The 20,593-nt window shown below is 51.0% G+C and overlaps 1 protein-coding gene across 1 annotated transcript in view; it reads left to right on the top strand.

Annotated features, from left to right (window-relative positions):
• Positions 1 to 20,593, top strand: part of LOC128933890 (syntaxin-binding protein 4-like) — a 38,497-nt gene that overhangs the window by 13,137 nt on the left and 4,767 nt on the right. The window contains exons 5-17 of the mRNA XM_054271028.1: positions 4,648 to 4,733; positions 5,801 to 5,921; positions 8,842 to 8,983; positions 9,173 to 9,279; positions 10,024 to 10,177; positions 11,736 to 11,808; positions 14,666 to 14,763; positions 16,282 to 16,378; positions 18,356 to 18,483; positions 18,951 to 19,043; positions 19,527 to 19,592; positions 19,693 to 19,881; positions 20,349 to 20,465. Coding sequence (XP_054127003.1) covers positions 4,648 to 4,733; positions 5,801 to 5,921; positions 8,842 to 8,983; positions 9,173 to 9,279; positions 10,024 to 10,177; positions 11,736 to 11,808; positions 14,666 to 14,763; positions 16,282 to 16,378; positions 18,356 to 18,483; positions 18,951 to 19,043; positions 19,527 to 19,592; positions 19,693 to 19,881; positions 20,349 to 20,465 — 1,471 coding nt within the window. The remainder of the gene's footprint in view (positions 1 to 4,647; positions 4,734 to 5,800; positions 5,922 to 8,841; positions 8,984 to 9,172; positions 9,280 to 10,023; positions 10,178 to 11,735; positions 11,809 to 14,665; positions 14,764 to 16,281; positions 16,379 to 18,355; positions 18,484 to 18,950; positions 19,044 to 19,526; positions 19,593 to 19,692; positions 19,882 to 20,348; positions 20,466 to 20,593) is intronic.

Genomic DNA, 20,593 nt, shown 5'->3' with positions numbered 1-20,593 from the left:
CCCAGCCCTGCCCAGCCTGGCCTTGGGCACTGCCAGGGATCCAGGGGCAGCCACAGCTGCTCTGGGCACCCTGTGCCAGGGCCTGCCCACCCTCACAGGGAACAATTCCTCATTCCCAATATCCCATCCATCCCTGCCCTCTGGCAGTGGGAGCCATTCCCTGTGTCCTGTCCCTCCATCCCTTGTCCCCAGTCCCTCTGCAGCTCTCCTGGAGCCCCTTCAGGCCCTGCCAGGGGCTCTGAGGTGTCCCTGGAGCTTCTCCTCTCCAGGTGAGCACCCCCAGCTCTCCCAGCCTGGCTCCAGAGGGGCTCCATCCTTGGGGTCTCTCCATGGGCTCCCCTGGACTCTCTCCAGCAGCTCCAGGTCCTGCTGCTGTTGTTCCCCAGATCTGGGGGCAGCTCTGCAGGTGGGGTCTCACCTGAGGGGCAGAATCCCCCCCTCCTGCTGCCCATAGCAGGGCTCAGCCCAGCCCAGGGGGGTCTCTGGGTGCTCACAGCCAGGGCAGGTCCAGCTGTCACCCCCAACACCCCAAATCCTCTCCCAGGGCTGCTTTTGGTTCCTTTTCTGCCCAGCCTGGACTGGGCTTGGAACTGCCCTGACCCAGGCACTTGGCCTTGTTGTGCTTTATGAATTTTGCACAGGTTGTGCTTTATGAGTTTTGCTTTATGAGTTTTGAGGGTTCCCCCTCTCCAGGCTGCCCAGGTCCCTCTGGATGCCCCATCCCTCCCCTCCAGGTGTGACCTCCCCACAGAGCTGGTGTCAGCTCCAGGCTGGCTGGGGGTGCCCTCATTCCACAGCAGCTGTGTGAGAAAACCTGCCTTTGTGACGCTTTTGGAGTGCTCTGGGTTCATGGCTCCCACTCACCTGCAGGTTTGTTTTTTTTTTTGAGACAAACCAGTAATTTCTGATGTCACAGGCTCCACTTTCTCTCCCAGCTGTGGTGCAGAGCTGAGGTTTCCAGACGCTGTGTAACCTTTGATGTAGGATTCACCCTTTGTTCTTCCAGGAACAAAAGGGCAGCACAAAGAGGCATTATGAGATAAAATAACAATTTTCTGCGGGGAGATTGACCCCCTGCTGCTTAATCTGCAGCAAAGTCATCCTGGAGCTGGCTGCTGCTGCAGACCCCCCATCCCACCCTGGGGCTGGCTGAGGCTCTGCAGGGCCAAGCTCCATTGCAAGCATCCCTCAGACCTCAAATGTTTGCATCCTAATGAAAAAAAAACTGGAGAAGGGCTTGTTAAAATGAACTTTCCACCTCATACAACGCCACGGTTGTTGTTTTTTAATCAAGCTGGGCATTTTAGTCCTGCAGGCACCTGACAATTCACAATGTTTTAGTAAGGGTTAAATTTTAAATATTAAAGACATCTTCTGAAGCTTCTTGGTGTCTGAAAGCACAAAGCGAGGCCTGCTGGCATTCCTTCAGTGTGCTCCTTCATTAATCTGCAATGTTTGGGCATTGTCTGCCCCGTCCAGCTCCTCCAAACACAGCACTGAGCACAAAATTAATTCCCACGAGACTGGCACCAGAAAGTGCTTTACTTTCTGCTGGGATAAATAAATGTGTGCCTCAAGTTAGTCATGTGTTTGTGTCCCTGGTGGGACTGGGGCTGGCAGGAGTGACCAACAAAGCAGGAGCTGGGACGGTGGCATTTGGTCACATTGTCCCTGGGCTGGACCCAGCCTCACAGCTCATTCAGGCTCCTGAGAAAATAATGATAAACCTCCTTTGTGGATGAATTTCAGGACACAAAATAAACAACAACAAGGAGTGCTGAGCCCGTGCATGTGCTCACTTATGACAGAGTTAGGCAGCACGGGTTGGTGACGGTGTTTGCAGGGTCACAGAGCTGCTGCACCAGTTGCATTTGCATTGACTAAGAGTATTTCAGCCATTGTTTGGCGTTTATAGCCTCCTCTGTGCTCTGCTGGATTATTATCTGAGGAAAATGGAACAATAGATGACCACAGAAATACCCAGCCCAAAACAAAGCCTGAGTGCTGGTGGCTTGCTAACCACTGGGAATAATGTGTGAGATTGCAGCGTGTTGGACCTGCCCCTGCAGGGGTCAGGGAGGGGTAAGGCCCTGGCTGTGTGAGCTGCCAGTGAAACTGGTGTGAATCAGCTGCAGAAACACAGAGGCTGTGCTGGGAAACTGGGATAATTCTGCTGAGATCCACCCCAGGCTCAGCTCAGGGATCAGCAAAGCAGGGGCTGCCTTGTCCTTGTGCTTCCCCAGAGCTTGTGGAATCATTTAGGTTGGAAAACCCTCTGAGACCCTCGAGTCCAACCCTTAACCCACCACTGCCAAGGTCACCATTAAACCATGTCCTCAAGTGTCACATCCATATGAACCCTTCTAGTGATTCCACCACTTCCCTGAGCAGCCTGTTCCAGTGCCTGACATCCTTTCAGTGGAGAAATTTTCCTAATAATTTACATATTTTGGTGCCTTACATTATGAAACTGCCTTCTCCTCATGCACAGTAAGTGCAGATCACACAGGGCTGGCCCCACACAGCTGTCCCTTGGTGGGCCACCAAAAATGCCTGCCACTGTCTGAGGGGTAGATCCAATAAGGAATTCCAGTGCTTGGAGAATGGCTTTGTTCATCCTCTTGTCCTCCCTACTGTTTTATCACCACCATGACTGGGAGGTCACAGCATCTTCTGGGTGTCCTGGTGGCATCTTGGCTGTTCCTGGGAAGTTTGTCCCCAAGAGGTGAAAGCCAAAAATGCTCTGTGGGGTCGTGGGGTTTCTGAACAAAGTCCTGGTCTTTTTTTAAGGTCATGGGTTTGGTTGATAAAGACAATAGTATGGCTGCAAATATTGGGATTCACCAAGGCATGTCACTGAGCATTGTGTGACACTTGGGTTTTAAATTAGCATTAAATGGAATGAATAAGGCATAAATTTGATGGCAATATTAGATAAGGCATGCGCTGGTCTTTGAAGTTCGTTAATGAGCTGGTTGTGACTGGGAAGATGTAAATTACTGAGAGCATTTCCAGCAGGAACCTGAGGAGCTGATGATTCATTCATCATTTAATATTGTTGACTCTAATCTAGCCAATAACACCCCACATCTGTCCTGGTGAGGAACGCAGATGACGCAGCGTCTGCGAGTGTGTCACTGCAGTCTCCTCGCTCAGGGAACTTTGCTGTGGCTGGCTTCCTACAGGTTCACCTCTGGAGCTTGTCTGACTGGCAAGCCTGAGAGGGAGCCACTCACAACCAGGCTTTTCCTGGGGCTATGGCATCAGGAAGGCTCCTTCCCATGGGGATTCCCTCCTGCCTTCAAAGATGACATCTAATGGTGTTGCTGTGGCCACTGAAACAACATTTGCAGGGTCTGTCCCACTGCCTGGGTGCTTATTAACTGGCATGTGTAAGAAATTAGTCATCCTTGAGGATCTCTCTGCCAAAAGGTCAGATCCTGCAGGTGAGGTTGGGTTATGAAGGGAGAGAACACCCCCCAGTGCAGGGGGACAACATGAGAGCAGCGTGGCAGGGCTGGATCAGGAGGCTGCTGAACATGAGCACGATGGAGATGTGATTCCTTTCCATGCCTCCTCATCTGAAAGGATGTGGGGGGCTCACAGCAACTCAAAGAAAGGTTACAGAAATGAGGCAGGAGCTGCTGAATGTAGTTCTTGTGATAAATGTAGTGGACGATGGTAGTTCTCAAGTTCCAAAACACAAAAAAAGGTCATGAAGAAAATCACCCCTGTGGTGTACAGGGACTTCCAGCTCATCAAGGGCTCCACACACAGTGGTCAAACTCAACCTGGAACAAAGTGTCTGGTGCCTGGGCATGGAGATCACTTTCCAGGGGATTTTGGGGATGAGATTGCATGCAGGTCTTTTTTGAGGTGTCATGCTCCAAGGGTATAGCTTGTGATGTTTGTGGAGAACATCATCATGGATGGGTTGGCAGAGTGGGCTGATGCTTCTGCAGGTGCCCCAAAAGCCACCTCCCTCTTTACTCCAGCAAGAGCTACAGGATCTGCTTTCTGTCCAGGAAAAGAGGAGGAAAACCAGAGAATAACCTGTATTTAACTGTCCTAGAAAGAGCCACAAATAGGCCAAGAACTTTTGGGTTATGTTTGCACAGTTACAGCTCCTTCTGGCAGGGTTTCATTTGTGTGGTGTGTTTGCAAAACTTTTGAGCCTTATAGATGGGGGTGAAAACATTCCCAGGAGGGTCCATGAGGAGGGATGCAAGGCAGGATGCAAGGCAGGGCTCCAATGTTCATCTGCCCTCTCTCAGGAATGACAGCTCTCAGCACAGAGCCTGTCCATAGAAACATAGGATCATAAAGATTGGAAAAGACCTGTAAGGATACATCCATTCCCAGCTCCTCTTGTCCTGAACACACTCCAGGGCAGGGAAGGAGCACTCTGGAGCTCCAGCCCATCACAGGAGAGCTGCACTGCCATGGGATTGATTATAGACCTGAAGCCTTGCACAAGCTCTTGAAAGCAGGGTGTTCCCAGGAGGAAGCTTTGTCTGCTCCCACAGCTGGAGAGCACTGGCCCTGCAGCCTTGGTACCCAGTCCCTGCCATCAGGGGCTCTCTGGCCATACAATCACGTGGGGGGAGCTCTGAGCAGCAGCTGACTGCACCATGGTTTTGTTTGCAGGAGAGAGTTCTCTGAGCTGCTGGAGAAGTTTGGCTCCCAGAGCAACACAGGCTCGGCGCGGAGCTCGCCGGTCCTGCACGGCGGCAGTGAGTAGCCCAGCAGGGAACTGAAATCCCTTCTCCCTGCAGAGAGAGTTTCCTTTATCCCAGTGTCATTCTGAAGGAGCTGTGGTTGCATTTGGGGTGTTGGGGTGGAGGTTTGAAGAAAGTTTGTCCTTATTGCAGACCCTTGGTGCATGCCAAGAGCATGGCCAATGCTGCCACGGGAGCTTGAATTGGGATCATAACCACTCCCCTGATCCCCAGATTCTGCCTAACTCATGTGCTGGGCAGCTGATTCCATCAGTAAATGCAGCTGTACATTTTTGCTCCGGATTTCAAGACGTTTCAGCAATAATTCATTTAAAGATCATTCTTTTTCATCCCATTTGCAAATGGGAAATGTTTAATGAGATGCAACAAGGTTGACCTAAGCATGGTGCCAGCACAAAAAGCCATGTATGCCTGGGGAAGAAAGCTTTCCCTACAGCTTGGCATCCCACCAGAGAGCTGCTGGCCCTTCTCCTATGGCAGAGGTGTGTAGGATTGGCAGTGTGTAGGGGGATAGAACATAAAGTAAATAAAGGTAGCAACATAAGTAAATAAAGGTAGTATAGAAAGTAATCTTACCCCCCTAAAGAGTTGCAGCTGAGCCAATTATTAAGGATTAGGAGCAGGCCTGATGTTAACAGGCCAATCAGAAAAGTGTTATAAAAGAGTAGATTGGTTGGTTGAGGGGACTGGAGTCAGTTGGCTACTGCAAGGACAAGGACGAGTCAGTGCATAGAGGAGTTGCCTACAAGAAACATCAAGGACGAACGAAACTCTGCAATATGGAACCCTTGCAATGTAATGACAATAGAACTCTTGCACTATAATGACAACAGAACTGTGCCAAAGAGGCTGAATGTTTCCTCTCCTCCAGCCCTATCCTGGTGTCTTTAACCACCATGTGGCTTTCCCCAGAAATCCAGGAGTATCCCGATGTCTTTAACCACCATGTGGCTTTCCCCAGAAATCCAGGGGTGCAGCACCATCTCCCAGCAGCAGAGCAGGGGGGAGGGTGATGCTGGGGTGTCTGAGTGCCCTGCTCTGACTGTGCCTTTGGTGTTCAGGTCGGTACCTGGAGAGCACCTCATCGGGCTCGTCGTCGCGCTCGCAGAGCCCGCTGCTGCTGAGCCCGGCCACCTCGCACGGCCCCTTCCTGGGCAGCCTGGCGCACGCTCCTCACGCACAGTACGTACACAGCCCACCAAACCTGGCCTGCCCAAGCAGCAGGACACCACCAAATGTCAGAGGATACACCCACTAAAAAAATCCAGGGCTTGTTGAACAGTTTTGTTCATCCTTATGACCTCTCTACTCTTCTATCGCCAGAACGGTTCAGGGGTCACAGCATCTCCTGGATGTGGTGGTGGCATCTTGGCTGTTCCTGGGAGGTTTGTTCCAGTGGGGGTGAAAAGGTTCCCAGTTGAGATAATCCATAGGTCTGCACCATGCAGCAGTTCTTCTTCTGTGGGGGTACCAGTCATCAGTTTTTCTGAGTCTGGATTGAAGGCACTTGAGATAGTGATTCAAGTGTTTATTATCTCTTATCTGTAAAACAGTCTCATTACTGTGAGTTTGGCAGCTTTTCATTAGAAGGCACAAAATGGCCAACAATCTCTTGTTACAAGGTCTTTTTAAGATTAAACTATCCAATTTAGAACTGACACCTAGATTATTTTCCCTTTTAACCCAATAACTGATCCCAAAGAGCTGCAATGGGGACTTTTCTGCCCAATTACAAAATGTCTCTCAAACCCATGAAGAAAAAGGAAGAAGAAGCATGAAGAAGAAACCCAGGATGACACCCTGTGCCTCCATCTTGCTTCCATCCACAACACACTAAAAATCCCAAAACCTCAATTTCTCACCAAGTGACACCCCTACACTGCTCTCTATAATCTATTTTTCACTTTTGTGGATTCCAGTCTATCTTGAAGTCTGGGAAACTTTCTCCATGAATTAGGGTCAAAGTCAGTGCTGCCCTGGGGGTCAGGGCACTCCAAAGCAGACAGAAATATTCCTGGTGCCCTGCGTTTCCACACTCTTCCTCCCCTGTGAATCCCAGGGAGAGGCCATGGTTTGCAGCCAACTGAGAGGGCCCTGCACATCACCTTGCAAACCACGAGCAGAGTGTTCCTGCAAGGCTGGTGCTGCTCTCAGGAGCTGTTTTTGGAGCTTGTCTCCTCTTGCCCCGCTCCTGGCACTTTGACCCCATGCTCCAAGAGCACCAGCACCTCTGCATGCAAACGTCCCTGATGCCCTTTGCTTTGGGGTCGTCATCCTGCAGCCACCTCATCCTTTGGTGGCCAGAGCATCTCCCAGAGTGTGTTTCCATGTGGCCATGTGCCCTGGCACACTCTGCAGGGTCAGAGGTTGGACAGGCTGAGCTGGTTTTTCTGCAGTCCCGTCTCCAGGGCCCTTCTCCAGAGGGACAGCTCGGAGGCTGTTCACAGCCATGGAATGGGGACCATTTGTCCCCAGGGCTCACAGCTCCCCTCCTTTGCCAGCACAAACAAGCCAAGGCACTGGTAAAGAGAATCAGCCCTCACTGCAGAACCAGTAAATCCTCTTGCTAAATACCAGCTTATTAGGGATTTGCAGAGGACAAATATTTGGCACCAGAGGTTTAAGCTGCTTGCGTGAAGTGAGAGACCCAAACAGAGGAGACACCAGATCATCTGCTTGGCAGCTGCTTTGTTCAAGCCATCCTCACTGTGCTGTTAATTCCCTCCAGGCTGAGGTGTAGAATCCAGAATGGGTTGGGTGAGATGGAACCTCAGAGATCATTTTATCCCAACCCCTCCACCATGGGCAGGAAAATGGGCATTAATGGGCCTGTCTTGGTGACCTCCTTGCCATGCTATGCCATGTTCTGCTTGTCTCCATGCAGCTGCCAGGCCCCAGAGGTCTTCCCCTGGAATCACAGACCACTGGTTTCACCTGAGCATTGGTGGTCAGCTGTGAGCTGTAATTTGGGCCATGGGTCTGTTCATGCACGTGGCTGCCGCCCCTGCTGCTCACCACAGGCTGTCCCCAGGCTGTGACTTCTCATTGTGGCATCACCTGAGGTTCTGTCCCTCCACTGAGCAATGGGAGCTGGGTGCAGCCAAATCTCACCACAGCCAGTGTCTGAGATTCTAGGTTGAACAGAGCATTTCAATGCTGTATTTCATGACTTCATTTCCCTAAGGTTGTTCACCTTAAAGCAATGTTTTTTCATAAGACTATGGCCCATGCACCCCTTTCCCTGGGGTGTGTGACCACCAGGGATGATGGCATTGCTTGGGAACCTGTGCTGGTGTCACTGTGGGGCATGGGATGCTCAGCTGCTGTTGGGTCTGAAGTTGTAACACAAGGAGCCAGTGCAGGCTCTTTGGGCAGGGGCTGCTGTGGAAATAAACTGAAAAGCAAAAAGCCAGCTGCACCCACCAGCTGCACCCATCCCATTTGGAGGAAAAGGCTTGTTGATCCTTCTGCACCACCAAATCCTTCCCCAACCCCCCTGTTGCAGTGCTGTCCATGGGAGCCCAGGGAAATCTCTGCTCCTGTTTGCTGCTCCTTTCCATCCTCAACTGGACAAGCCACCTGTCACAGCAGCAGCTCACAGTGTGGTGGGTGTTGCTGTAAAGGATGCCCATTTCTTAGGGCATCTTGCATGATTTTGGGTCCAAATCCTGGTTAAGACACACCCATCTGTTTTCACTTTGAGGTTTCCTTAGAACTGCTTGATAGCTGATCCATCTGTAAATTGCTGTCTGGTGATTTAGTTGGATTCAAGCAACAACACGTTGATCATTTGTGTGGTTTTGGCTATAAAACCAGGAATGCCAAGTATATTCTGGTTAAATCTTTAGTTTCTTCTCTAAACAAGTATTCCCCTATTGGGGATTAGGGGAAGCAGTCACTTTAATAACACTGAACAATGTCTGCCCAAGAACAGGAGGCCTCACTTCCCCTTTCCAACGGTGGGTGGAAGAAAGGATGCAAATAAAAGGCTGGGAGAAGGCAGAAGGATCACACATGGAAATACATCCAGGCAGTTTGTTCAGTGATATGAGAAGATAACCTAGATCTCCTTGAGTCACCTGCTGACTTTTCTCCCTTGCAGCTACTCCATTGACTCAGGAATCCAGAGCATCTCTGTAGCAAACTCCTCTGGCTTGGGGCTGACAATCAGTGGTGGATCCAACAGGCCTGACGGGCCCATGATTTATGTCCAAGAGCTTTTGCCAGATGGGGACTGTTACAAGGTAAGTTGGTGTGGAGACCCTCAGGAGCTCTGCCATGGGCACCTTTCCTAGAGGCTGTGGCTGTTCTGAAGCAGCTTTTCCAGGAGTAGATGGATAATTGCATGGACTAATGAGGATCTGTGTTGCAGGAGAAGGCTTTGGGCGGAGATGTCCCTTCTCAATGCTGTGTCTTTCTCCCTGTTTGTTTAGGATGGTCGGCTCCGACCTGGAGACCAACTCATTGCCATCAACAGAGATTCTCTGGTGGGCAGCACACATGAGGAGGCCAGAAAAATAATTGAAAAAGCCAAATTCAGGTAGGCATAGAAAGTATTTCCTGTCATCATCAGGTGCTGCTGAGTCTTAGGCAGAACACTTCATACCAAGGTTTGGCTTCAAGGGCACTATTAGCCTTAAATGATTCTTTAACGTGGTCACATCAGGAAATCTGTAATGCATGGATCATCCTGAAGTGTAATCCAGACCTTCCTGATGTTCTGGGCCTCATGAGTATCTCCTATCACTGCTTTGAAACAGAACTGAAGTTAAAGGAGGGGAAAAAAGGAGACTCAGGAGAGACCTTATGGATCTGTACAAGAGGGTGGAGCCAGGTGGGGATTGGGCTTTTTTCCCAATTAACAAATGACAGGACAAGAGGAAACAGCCTCGAGTAGTGACAGGGGATGTTTAGATTGGATATTAGGAAAAACTTCTTTCATGGAAAGGGTTGTAAAGGCATGGGCACAGGCTGCCCAGGGCAGTGGTGGAATCACGTAGAAGTGTTCAAAAGCCATGGAGATGTGGAACTTGGGGATGTGGGTCAGTGGTGGCCTTAGCAGTACCCAGGAAATGGGGGAACTCAATGATCTGAGGGGTCTTTTCCAAATTTAACCATTCCATGATTCAATGGAATGCAGCTGGTGGAGATCCAGCTGCACTGGTGCAGGCTGCTCAGGCTTAGGCCAGGTTATCCTGGAGACAGAACCACAAGCACGGGAGCTCTGCAAATGTGTGCCTTTTGTTTGGCTAATAAGGTGTTGTGTGTTTGTTGTTTGTTGAAGACACGAGGGAAGCACAGAAGTGGCCTTTATCCCTGGGAGGGGACGGTTACACCCTGGCCTGTCAGTGCACAGCAACAGCCCATCCCCACCTCCAAAGGCTCTGGGGAATGGCCTGAGCTCCTGCAGGCTGAAGGTCCACGTGAGGTCCCCAGAGGTAGGTGGAAATTCATCTCTAAAGAGGTGTGATAGCAATCCTGGAGACAGATACCAATCCTTGATCAGAGAACTCTTCTTCAGGGAGTCCCTAGTAATACTTCTAAAAATCCAGTGGGAAGTCTGTCTGTTGATGTATTTACCTGCAGGCAGATGTTTTAAATCTGAAATAATTTCTTCTCGCTTGGGTTTGAGACAGAGATGGATCTGTGGAGGTAATGACAGGAGTTTCATCTTCAGGGCCTGCATTCAGACCTGTTTCAAGAGTCTCAGGTTTAAAAAAAAACAAAGCCCTTCTGTGGATAGCAACCTGCATCTCATTCAGCACCAGTCATAGGGCTGGAAGGGATCTCTGGAGTCAGTTTGATCTAGGCTCCTAGCCAAAGGCAGGCACAACTCTTTATTCTCCAAGCCCTGTGATGAGGATGAATCCCCAGCTTTCCTGCACAGCCCATTCCTGCTCCTGACTGCTCTAATGATAAGCCAGGCTCGTTCCTGCTGCAAAGCCAAGCTCCACTTTGTGTTTGCAGAGCAGTGCTCCAGCTGTGAATGGCTGGACAGGGTTTAACCACACAACCCTCAGGGTCTGCAGCTCCATTCTGTGCATTTGTCACTCCCCTCCTGCACTGGTGCCGTGCTGGGTGTCCTTTCTGCCCTCTTCCACACACATTTCCTTCAAAAGAGGCTGGCTGGATGTTCCTCTCATACAAGACCATTCACAAAACACCTTGCTTTCCAGACCTGTGGGGACACAGACTTACATGAATGTCACATATGTGTTGCCTTTTGGTGCACCAGGCTGGAGATGTGCCCTAGAAAGGCACCAGAGCCCCTGGAGCTGTGCCTGGGTGCTGTGGTTGGATCCCACACCCCCAGCTTGTGATGCTGTGCACTTGTATGAAATCCCACCATTGGCTGGACTGAAATGCCTCCTTTCCTCACTTTGCTGCTGAAAGATGGAGCTTCTAATAAGGTCTGGACTCGCACACCAGGGAAAGAGTGCCCAGGCAGCCTGTCTGTATGTCCTCACACCAGTCCTGTGCCCTCTTGGCACCCAAGTCCCCAGGTGTGTCACAGCTCTCTTGGTGGTGCTCACCCTTGGATTATTTTTCCCTCTTCCTTGTGCTCTCAGCCATGACATAGCACAAAAAAAGGGTGTGAACTGATCTCAGCTTCCTGCCCTGCTCACTGGGATAATGATGGGTTTGGGGTGAATATCACACCTGGCTGTGGCCAGACTTGGGACCTCCCTGCTGGATTGGATGCAGAGCTTCAGGGAGATCCTCTGTGGAGAGACCGGGCAAGGCCAAAACCAGCCCCAGCACTCAAGCACAGCTACAGAAAGGACAGAACTGTTTGTGTGTGACCAGAGGTTTTGGGGTGGCTCAGCCTGTGCCAGGTGCTCCCACAGAAACCCCTGGAATCTCTTTAGGTTCACCTGCACAAGGGATGTATGTGGTGCCCTCGTGGCTCTGCCTTGAACTCGATCTCCTGCTCATTATTTACACCAACAGATTCTCCTTAGCAACTGTCTGTGCCATTTTGTCTTGTTTTTCTAGAATAGACGTGAAAATCCTTTTCCTGTGCCTTCTTTGTCTCCGGACATTTGCCCACCAGAGCTCACAGTCTCAGGTGAGTCCTGCTCAACCATTCCCTTTGTGTGGGTGACAAACAGCTGTGGCTCCTCAGAGCTGAGGAAATTACAGAATCACAGAATGGATTGCCTTGGAAGGGACCTTAAAGCCCAGCCCATCTCACCCCCTGCCATGTGCAGGGACAAATTCCACCATTCCAAACTGCTCCCAGCCCTGCCCAGCCTGGCCTTGGGCACTGCCAGGGATCCAGGGGCAGCCACAGCTGCTCTGGGCACCCTGTGCCAGGGCCTGCCCACCCTCACAGGGAACAATTCCTAATTCCCAATATCCCATCCATCCCTGCCCTCTGGCACTGTAAAGCCATTCCTCTTATGCTATCACCACATTTTTTTATCAATGTTTATACTGCTGGAGTGGAATTTAATGGGGTGATAGTGACACTCAGCCTGCTCAGAGAGAGGGCAGGCAGCAGCTTGGTTTACTCAGTGAGTAGTAATTATATCCATGTTTGCCCATAGCAGCAAAACTCTTTAGTAAGGCGCTCAAGGACTGAGGTATTCAAGAAGACAAATTCCTGCACTCTCAGCCTGTGGTTCACCTGCAGCAGTGGCTTTGCCCACCTCAGACATGCAGCAGGTTCTCCACAGGCCACATTCCCTTCTGGGGGGAATGGGGGGTCTTGGGCACACAGCATAAAAGCAGTCAGGTAGAGAGTTGGGATGTACACAGCAACCCTGGGCTCTGAACAGGCTTTGAGGATGCCCTCAATTGGCCAAACTGGGAAATGGCTTAGAGATGTTAAATAAATCAGATTTATCTCTCCATCCAAGCTTCAGGTTTTGCTTATTTTCCATTCTGTGTTTCATCTTTATGCTCTGGGTCTCCTGAGCTCTTACCTTTTGTGGAGAGAACCACTCTGTTCATCCAACAGCGTGGCAGCAATGAGGGGTGAACCTGAATCACCCTGCAGCTTCCCAAATCCCTCAATGCTATTGAGGAAACCTCAATAATCCCCAGAGCCCAGGGAGACAACCTCCACCAGGTACCCCACACCCCTGTGAGAGGAAGGTTACTCCTGCCCTGAGGGAAAGATGGACTTACCCAACAAATCCTGAACAAGTGCTGCCCACCATTCTTGCAGCCTCAAATCCAACAGCCCTTCCTTCCCTGTGCTTACACATCCCTGTGCCTTGCTGCAATTCCCCTCTGGAAGGCTGAGAGCAAGCCCTGGAGCTAAGCTGTGTTTAGCCCATCCCTGGGAGCAGCAGGAGATGGGGCAGCTGCTCCCAGGGATGCCTGGCTCACCTTGGGCAAGCTCAGCTCTGCCTTCCTTGCTGCCCTGGAGAGGCCCTGGGGTGGGGATGAGCTCTGTCCTCCCTTCCTGAGCGCCCTGCAGGTGCCAGGGACACTCTCAGGTGGTCACCACAGACAGCCAGTCCTGGTGATGGGGACAGAGCAGCCCAGTACCAGCAGTGACCCACCCAGGGCCTGACTTAGCTGGGGATTTGCTCACTCCAGGATTTGAGTGTGGGATGCCAAGGAGGCTTTGTGCCAGTGTTGTCATCCATGGAGACAAAGTGACTCTGAAAGAACCACAGGCTGGGAGCCTGGGCCAGGCAGTGCCTCTCTCTGGGTGCCTGATGGATGCCCTGGATATGGCTGTGTCCAGAGCTGACAGCACAGGGAGCTAATCCTGATTAGCCATGGCTCCAAGGGTAATGGCTCTGCCCTTGAACTTGGAGAGGGAAGTGCTGGTGGCTGATCCAGCAAACCCATTTGCTGCCTCTTGCTGCTTCCCAGCTGCTGGCCTTAGCAGAGCAGATGGAGGCCTGGATTAGGAGGATTATGCAGCTCCTCTGCTACTCACTGCCTTCTCCTGGCACCTGGGCCCTGCCCCAATGGCCAGGAGGGCAAGGTGAGGGAGAAATGCTGCAGGGATTCCAGAGGAGCTGTGGGACCTGGCAAAACAGAGCTCCCTGTGATGTTATCCAGACCCAAGCAGCAGCAGGAATTGCTCCCTGGGCAAATGTCATGACTGGCACCAGAAGGAACCTTGCCACTGGGCTGATGGTTTGAGCGTGGGCAGGGGCAGGCACAGACACCCTGCACCCTCCTGGAGTCTGGGTGGGTTCTCCAGGAGCAGCCCTCTTCATGGTTCCTTACAGGCAAGGGTTAATCATAATGGAAAAGGTGAGGCTCCCTCCAGGGATGGACTTCTGTGCTCTGGACCTTTTTAGCTGTGCTGGCAATGCTGAGCCAGCTGTTGGCAGCTGGATCCTCCAGCTCATGGCAGCTTTCCACCAGTTCAGCAGCTGCTGCCTCTGCCTCTCTGTGCCTCTGTGCCTGCCTCACAACACACGTGGCTCCTTCTGCCCAAAAACCCTGCCTGCCCAGCTGAGGGGAAAAGGGTTCAAGGCTTTTTGCAGTCTTGGGAAGGGAAAAAAATCTCAGAGTGGTGCTTTTCCACATAATTTTTAATCTGTTCATTCCCATGGGTGTCAGGAATTCTTTCTGTTTTGTTTAATCAGAGTAGACAAGAACCAGGCAGATTTTAATTCATTTTTCTCACAGTTCACCATAACTCCAAAACTCCACAAAACTTTGTGATTGGAGATTTCCAAAGTGCTGGATTTTTTTGCAGTTCTTTGTCCCTGGATGAAACATCTCACTTTAAACCATGCAGAAGCCCAGTTTCAGAAGGATTTTCCCCAGTATCCAATCTTTCCAAGAGAGGCCTAGTTCAGCCTTCCAGCGCTGGTTTTAGGAAATCCTGGACTTGGATTTTTGCCCTGCTGCACACACTTTATATTCCATGCAACAAGAGATCTGAATTTTGCTTTGCAGACACCTCTACCCAAATGCTTCCCCATTAATCTTTGGTTTTGATTTTTCAGCACCTGCTTCAGCTTCTAACTACAAAGCAGCTTCAGGCACCAAACCTAAAGTAGCCCTGGATCCCCATATCCGGCTCAAGGATGGAAAACTGGAACTGGTGAGTGGCAGGGTCCTTCTCCCCACAGCAAGGTCCCCTCCTTGTGCACTGTGCAGGAAATAGTCCAGCTTCAGCTGAGCTTGCTGGAGGCTGAGTCCAGCCTATGAAAGTAAAGAAGGTGAAACATCCTGTGTCCAAAGGGGCATTTAAACATCCCTTGGCTCATCTTGGCTATTTCTTGGGGCTCCATGAAGCTCCCAAATCCTTTTCCTGGCAGCTGCACCTCCTTTAGACATTGGCTAAGGTTGTGCCCTCCAAACTTTTGGTGCTGCTGTCACTGCTAGGGTGACCTCAGGCAGCCTGGTGTGCGGGAGGGGAGGCTGAGACAGGAGTTACCTCATCGAGATTCTTCCATCATTTTATGGAGAACACACTCCCTGGGCATGGAGCAGAGCTGCCCATCTGCTGCCCGAGACCCGGGGGAGGGACAGGGTGGTTCTCCAGTCTGGCACCTTGGGTTATTCCGGCGTTTGAGGGGGGACATGGGGACAGAGCCGGGGACACCACGGAGGCCCCGATGTGACGAGCATCTGCTGCCCCCCGACGGCAGCGCCGCGGAGCCGCTCTCGGAGCCCGGGATTCTCCCGAAGCGGATCCAGGGTGGCATCGGCACAGCGACCTCTGCTCCTCAGGCTGGCAGGAGCGCTGCGCTTGGTTTCGCTTCTCAAAGCTCTGTTAGCTTTGGGGGGTGACACCGACTGGCACAGCCCGAGGTGGCTTTGCGGTGACCAATATCCCAGAGTGAGGGAGCCTGCAGCAGTGCCTTGCTCAGGGCGGTGAGCAGAGGGACAGGAGGTGGGAATGGGACAGCAGAGGGATCCCAGGACTCGATGCTGGCGCTGGGAAGGGGAGCGAGGATCCCTCAGAGCCCCTTCCCAGGGAATCTCCTGTGAGCAGGAGCTGTTAGTGCAGCCTGGCACTCGAGCGTTTCACTCAGGCTCTTTCCCAGAGTCTGCTCGACTTTGTCTTTTAAAAGCTTTCAGTTGCTGCTGCCAGCAGGGAAGTGGGGCTTGCACAGGCTGATCTGCTTCTGTGTTTTGCCCTGAGGTTGAGCTGATAAACATCAGGAGAAGTTAGGGCATCAGGAGTAATGAGAGGGCAAAGTATGCTGTGGAGGAGCAAAATGTTTGAATGTCTCCTCTCTCCATGAGAAACACTCTGTTAATAGCTTTTATCTTTCTGGTCCCAAACACAATTTCTGAGCAGTAAGAGAAAGGAGAGGCTGAGCTCTTGCCAGCTGAGTCTTGCTGAAACTCCACTGGCTTTTGATAAAAGTCCTGAAAACTCATTGGAGCAGCAAATCTGATTGCAGATAAAATGTTCTTGGAGGGATGTAAACCTGTGTTCAGGAACAGACATTTCTGTACATGTGCAGCAAAGGAGAGACTGCAAATCCAATCCAAGCCTGTTCCTTTGGGAGATGCTGCCTGGAGAAACCCAGCACCAAGTGTCTTCCCAGTGCCTACCCCAAAGAATTGCTTTTCCAGTGTTTTTAAAGGCTCCTTGTTTCTGCTCCAGGTTCTGCAGTACCTTGGTCTGGATGTGACTGAGGAGAAGAAGAGGCAGCTCCGGCAAAGCCTGACCACAGACTCACAGGGGACTGTGGCCTATGGAGGTGAGCAGGGGCTCTGCCCAGGGGTTCTGACATTTCTGTGCTGCTTCACTGGCAGCTAAAAAGGGGGAAAGGGGCAGAAGTGGCTGGTGAGACAGCTGCCTGGGTAGGGATGGAGCCTATAAAGAGGGGAAGCCACAAACATAAAAGAAGGCATTCTGTAGAATCATGGAATGCTGGAATGGGTTGGGTTGGAAGGCACCTCAAAATTCATCTAATTCATCTCATTCCACCAGACACCTTCCACTATCCCAGCTGCTCCAAGCCCTGTCCAAGAGGACACTACCAGGGAAGGATCAGCCACAGCTTCACTGTGAAACCTGTGCCTCACTGCCCTCACAGGGAAGAATTTACCCTAACATCTAATCTAAACCTACTCTCTGTCAGTTTAAAGCCATTCCTATTGTCATATCATGAGTAAAATCAGACTAAAAGAAAGTTGGTGCAAGGATTTATTTTCCTTAAAATCCCAGTTTTCCTAGCAGGAACTGGCCAGAGGAGACACAGAAAATGAAAGCCAGTTCTGCTTTCTGTGGCTTTCGAGAGCATGGCTGACCTACAGGCTTCCTCAGAAGGCTTTCAGCAAAAATCCAAAGCCATCAGCAATGTCCCCAGCAGAGAGAACAGTCACAAGTCATCTGGATCAATGTTTTGTGCAGAGGGAGGGATGGGACACAGAACCACAGCCCTATCCTACGAGTGACTGGAGCTGTAGTTTGTGGAAACAGAAATGAGGATGATTGGGGGTATTTAGCAAATGTGCTGCTTTTGCACAGAGACTTTGGCTCCTGCTGCAGCCCAGGCACCATCCAGGACAGGCTTCAAGGTGGGACCCTGTGAACCTCATGAAGTTCAACAATACCAAGTGCATGTTCTGCACCTGGGCCAGGGCAGCTGCAAGCACAGTCCAGGCTGGGTAGAGAAGGGATGGAAAGCAGCCCTGGGGGAGGATTTGGGGTGCTGGAGGGTGAGAGCTGGACCTGCCCTGGCTGTGAGCACCCAGAAACCCCCCTGGGCTGGGCTGAGCCCTGCTATGGGCAGCAGGAGGGGAGGATTCTGCCCCTCAGGTGAGACCCCACCTGCAGAGCTGCCTCCAGCTTGGGGGACACCTCAGAGCCCCTGGCAGGGCCTGAAGGGGCTCCAGGAGAGCTGCAGAGGGACTGGGGACAAGGGATGGAGGGACAGGACACAGGGAATGGCTCCCACTGCCAGAGGGCAGGGATGGATGGGATATTGGGAATTGGGAATTGTTCCCTGTGAGGGTGGGCAGGCCCTGGCACAGGGTGCCCAGAGCAGCTGTGGCTGCCCCTGGATCCCTGGCAGTGCCCAAGGCCAGGCTGGGCAGGGCTGGGAGCAGCCTGGGATGGTGGGAGGTGTCCCTGCCATGGCAGGGGGTGGAATAAGATCATCTTTATGGTCCCTTTGTGCCCAAACCATTCCATATTTCTGTGATTCTGGGACCCTGGTGCCACCTCCCTGATGGTCCCCACCTGTCCCACACAGCCCCTTCTGCTGTGCCTCCCTTCATATCTGAAAGCAAAATTAATGTGGATTTTCAGACTCGTAACTTTAACACCTTTTCTAAGTACTGAACTCACTGAGTTGTGTTTTTGTTTAAATCAGCAATGTGAGAAATGGCCAGCAGGTGCCTTTTTTCAGGGAAATGTGGGTTTAGCTTAAAATTTTAAAACTTTCAGAACCACAGTCGTCAAAACTCCCCTGTGAAAATATCTGGGGTTTTCTGGGTTTTAAAAATATCAGGTTTTTCAGTTGGATAAGGAACAGGAGTCTAATAAAGGCTGTCAACAACTCATTTAAGCTTGATGGGGTTGCTGACAAACCCAGGATTATTAGAGAAACCTGTCTGGTATCTCTAAACCCTGCTTGGCACCAGTGGATGGCCCCAAAATCAGTGGCATTTTCCCCTAACCCACAGCAATTTTCTCTTTTAGCCTGGTAAAACCTGCTTGTTTCTCACAGATGTTCTCCAAGCACTCAGGGATCTGATGCAGGAGGAGCTGGACGAGGCTGGTCTGGATTCCAGCTCTGTGCTCTTCACTCAGCACGAAGTGGCCAATTTGCTGGATACATCAGCTTTTCACTCCCTGGTCAGTCACCCCAAAGCTCTGCTACATTGAATCCATGGAATTCTGAGATGGGAAAAGCTAAATTACAATTTTCTGGTTGTTCTAGAGTTAGAAAGACAAAGCAGAACTATTAATTAATCATTTTTAATAGAAAATTCCATAAAAGACCTCAAACTTCTCATTTGTAATAAGGAAATAAGAGTATCTATGGGATAATATGAGGAAGCAGCCTGGCAGTTATGCAGAAGGAGGAATAGCCATAATTAATCAATTCTAAGTAATTTCATTTGATTCACAAAGTGAAAATTCACTCTAGCTCAGCCACAGCAGCAATGATGGGGATCAGAGAGTAAAATTCTGTGGGGCAAAATGAACCATCCTGAAGCTGAATTATTTAATGTGCCTTTTGATCTATGGCATAAAAATGCTGACTCCCTTTTTAGGTGATTCTGATTCAATATGTGATGAGTCTGTCCCTCTCCTTGCAGACCTTTGACTCTCTCAACTGCAATGGCAGCGAGGACCTGGAGCAGCTGCAGCTGGAGATGAGGGATCTGCGGCACGAAGTCCGCAGGCTGAAGGTTCAGAGCAGATTTCTTGGCTGGGATTTCTTGCTGTAGCTCTCTGTGGGGGTAATGGGGTGGCCTGTCCCTCTGGAGAAGTCACCAGTTTGCATTCTGTGCATTCCTCAGCCACACAGGAGCCTCTCACCCTCCACTCTCCTTAATTGCCTCTTTCTCGCTCTCAACCTCAAAGGAAAACTTATTTGTACTCAAAGCATGCAGTCCCTTCTCAGCAGGGAGTTAACACATTTAAAAAGCAGCTCTCATTAAGAATTCCAGGGTGTGATTAACAGAAGCAGCACCTGTCCTCTCACCCTCACCTGGCTGTGAGCACCTCAGCTGTGTCCAGGTGGAATTCTGCAGGTCACAGCTCTAAAAGCTCTCCCTGTGTGGGGACAAAGTGCACAGAACTTCTGTAAAAGAATATTTTGGTGGGTAGGGGCATTCTAGAAAATGTCCTGTCATTTGTTGCTCCTAATCTGGTGAAAATATTTCCCACAGTCTCTCCTGAGAGAAGTGGAGAGCAGCAAGAAGTCGATGGAGGATGAGCTTCAGCGGCTGAACCAAGTTAGTGGAGGGATTTCTGGGGTGCTGGGGTGGGTTTGGGCGTGGGTTTGGCAGCTGAGGAGGACATGGGGTGCTCATCAGAAGTTCCTGGTGCTTGCAGAAGGCGCTGGGGTTCCTGTCAGAGAACAGGAGCCTGCACAGCAAACTGCAGATGGCCGAGGTGGTGCAGAGACAGGCCCACAGCGCCGAGCAGGACTACGAGGAAGTGATCCACCTGCTGGAGGCTGAAATTGCAGAACTGAAGATGCAGCTGGCAGGGAAAAAAGCAAAGCACGTCTCTGAAATAGAGGTAATGCAACCCCCAGGAAAAACCCACAGCCCTTCAGACTCTTCTTCTGTGGGTTCATAGTGTCATGGAATGATTTGGGCCAGAAGAGATCATAAAGCTCATCTCATTCCAACCCCCTGCCACGGGCAGGGACTCCTTCCACTATCCCAGGTTGTTCCAGCCCCGTCCAGCCTGGCCTTGGACACTTCCAGGGATGGGGCAGCCACAACTAACTAAGGTCACCCTCCTTCTATTTACACAGGCCACAACTAACTAAGGTTACCCTCCTTCTATTTACACTGGAGAAAATGAAATAGCACATAGATCATTTGCTGTGTGGGACCACAAGGCCAATACAGTCTCTGCATCTGTGTTATAATTTGCATAACTTCCACCGTCCCTTCCCAAATGCCCCAAACTGTTGTTTCCAAAAGCCGAGGCTGGAGCATCACCAGCCCCTTTCTCCTCCTGCTGTGTCCCTGTGTCAGGAGGACATCCTGGAGCTGAGGAGGCAGCTGTCCCTGGCTGATGGCCAGCTACGAAAATCCGAAGTGTCGCGGAAGCGCCTGGAGATTTGCAATAGGAAACTGCTCCTGTTTGTGCAGGTGAGGTGTGCACCTGCCCACTGCTGCAGCATCACCACGGCCTCTTTCCTTCAGGGTGCTTTTGCAAGTCCAATCAACTTCCTGCTCCATAAGCAAGAGGGGTATTTTTTCCCTCTCTTACCCAAAAA

Source organism: Melozone crissalis, unplaced genomic scaffold (assembly GCF_028551555.1).
Source record: "Melozone crissalis strain CALT ecotype California unplaced genomic scaffold, PUWL_Pcris_2 ptg000012l_1, whole genome shotgun sequence".
Classification (NCBI taxonomy): domain Eukaryota; kingdom Metazoa; phylum Chordata; class Aves; order Passeriformes; family Passerellidae; genus Melozone; species Melozone crissalis.
The sequence above is the reverse complement of the archived record's forward strand: the minus strand, read 5'-3'. Positions and strand labels throughout refer to the sequence as shown.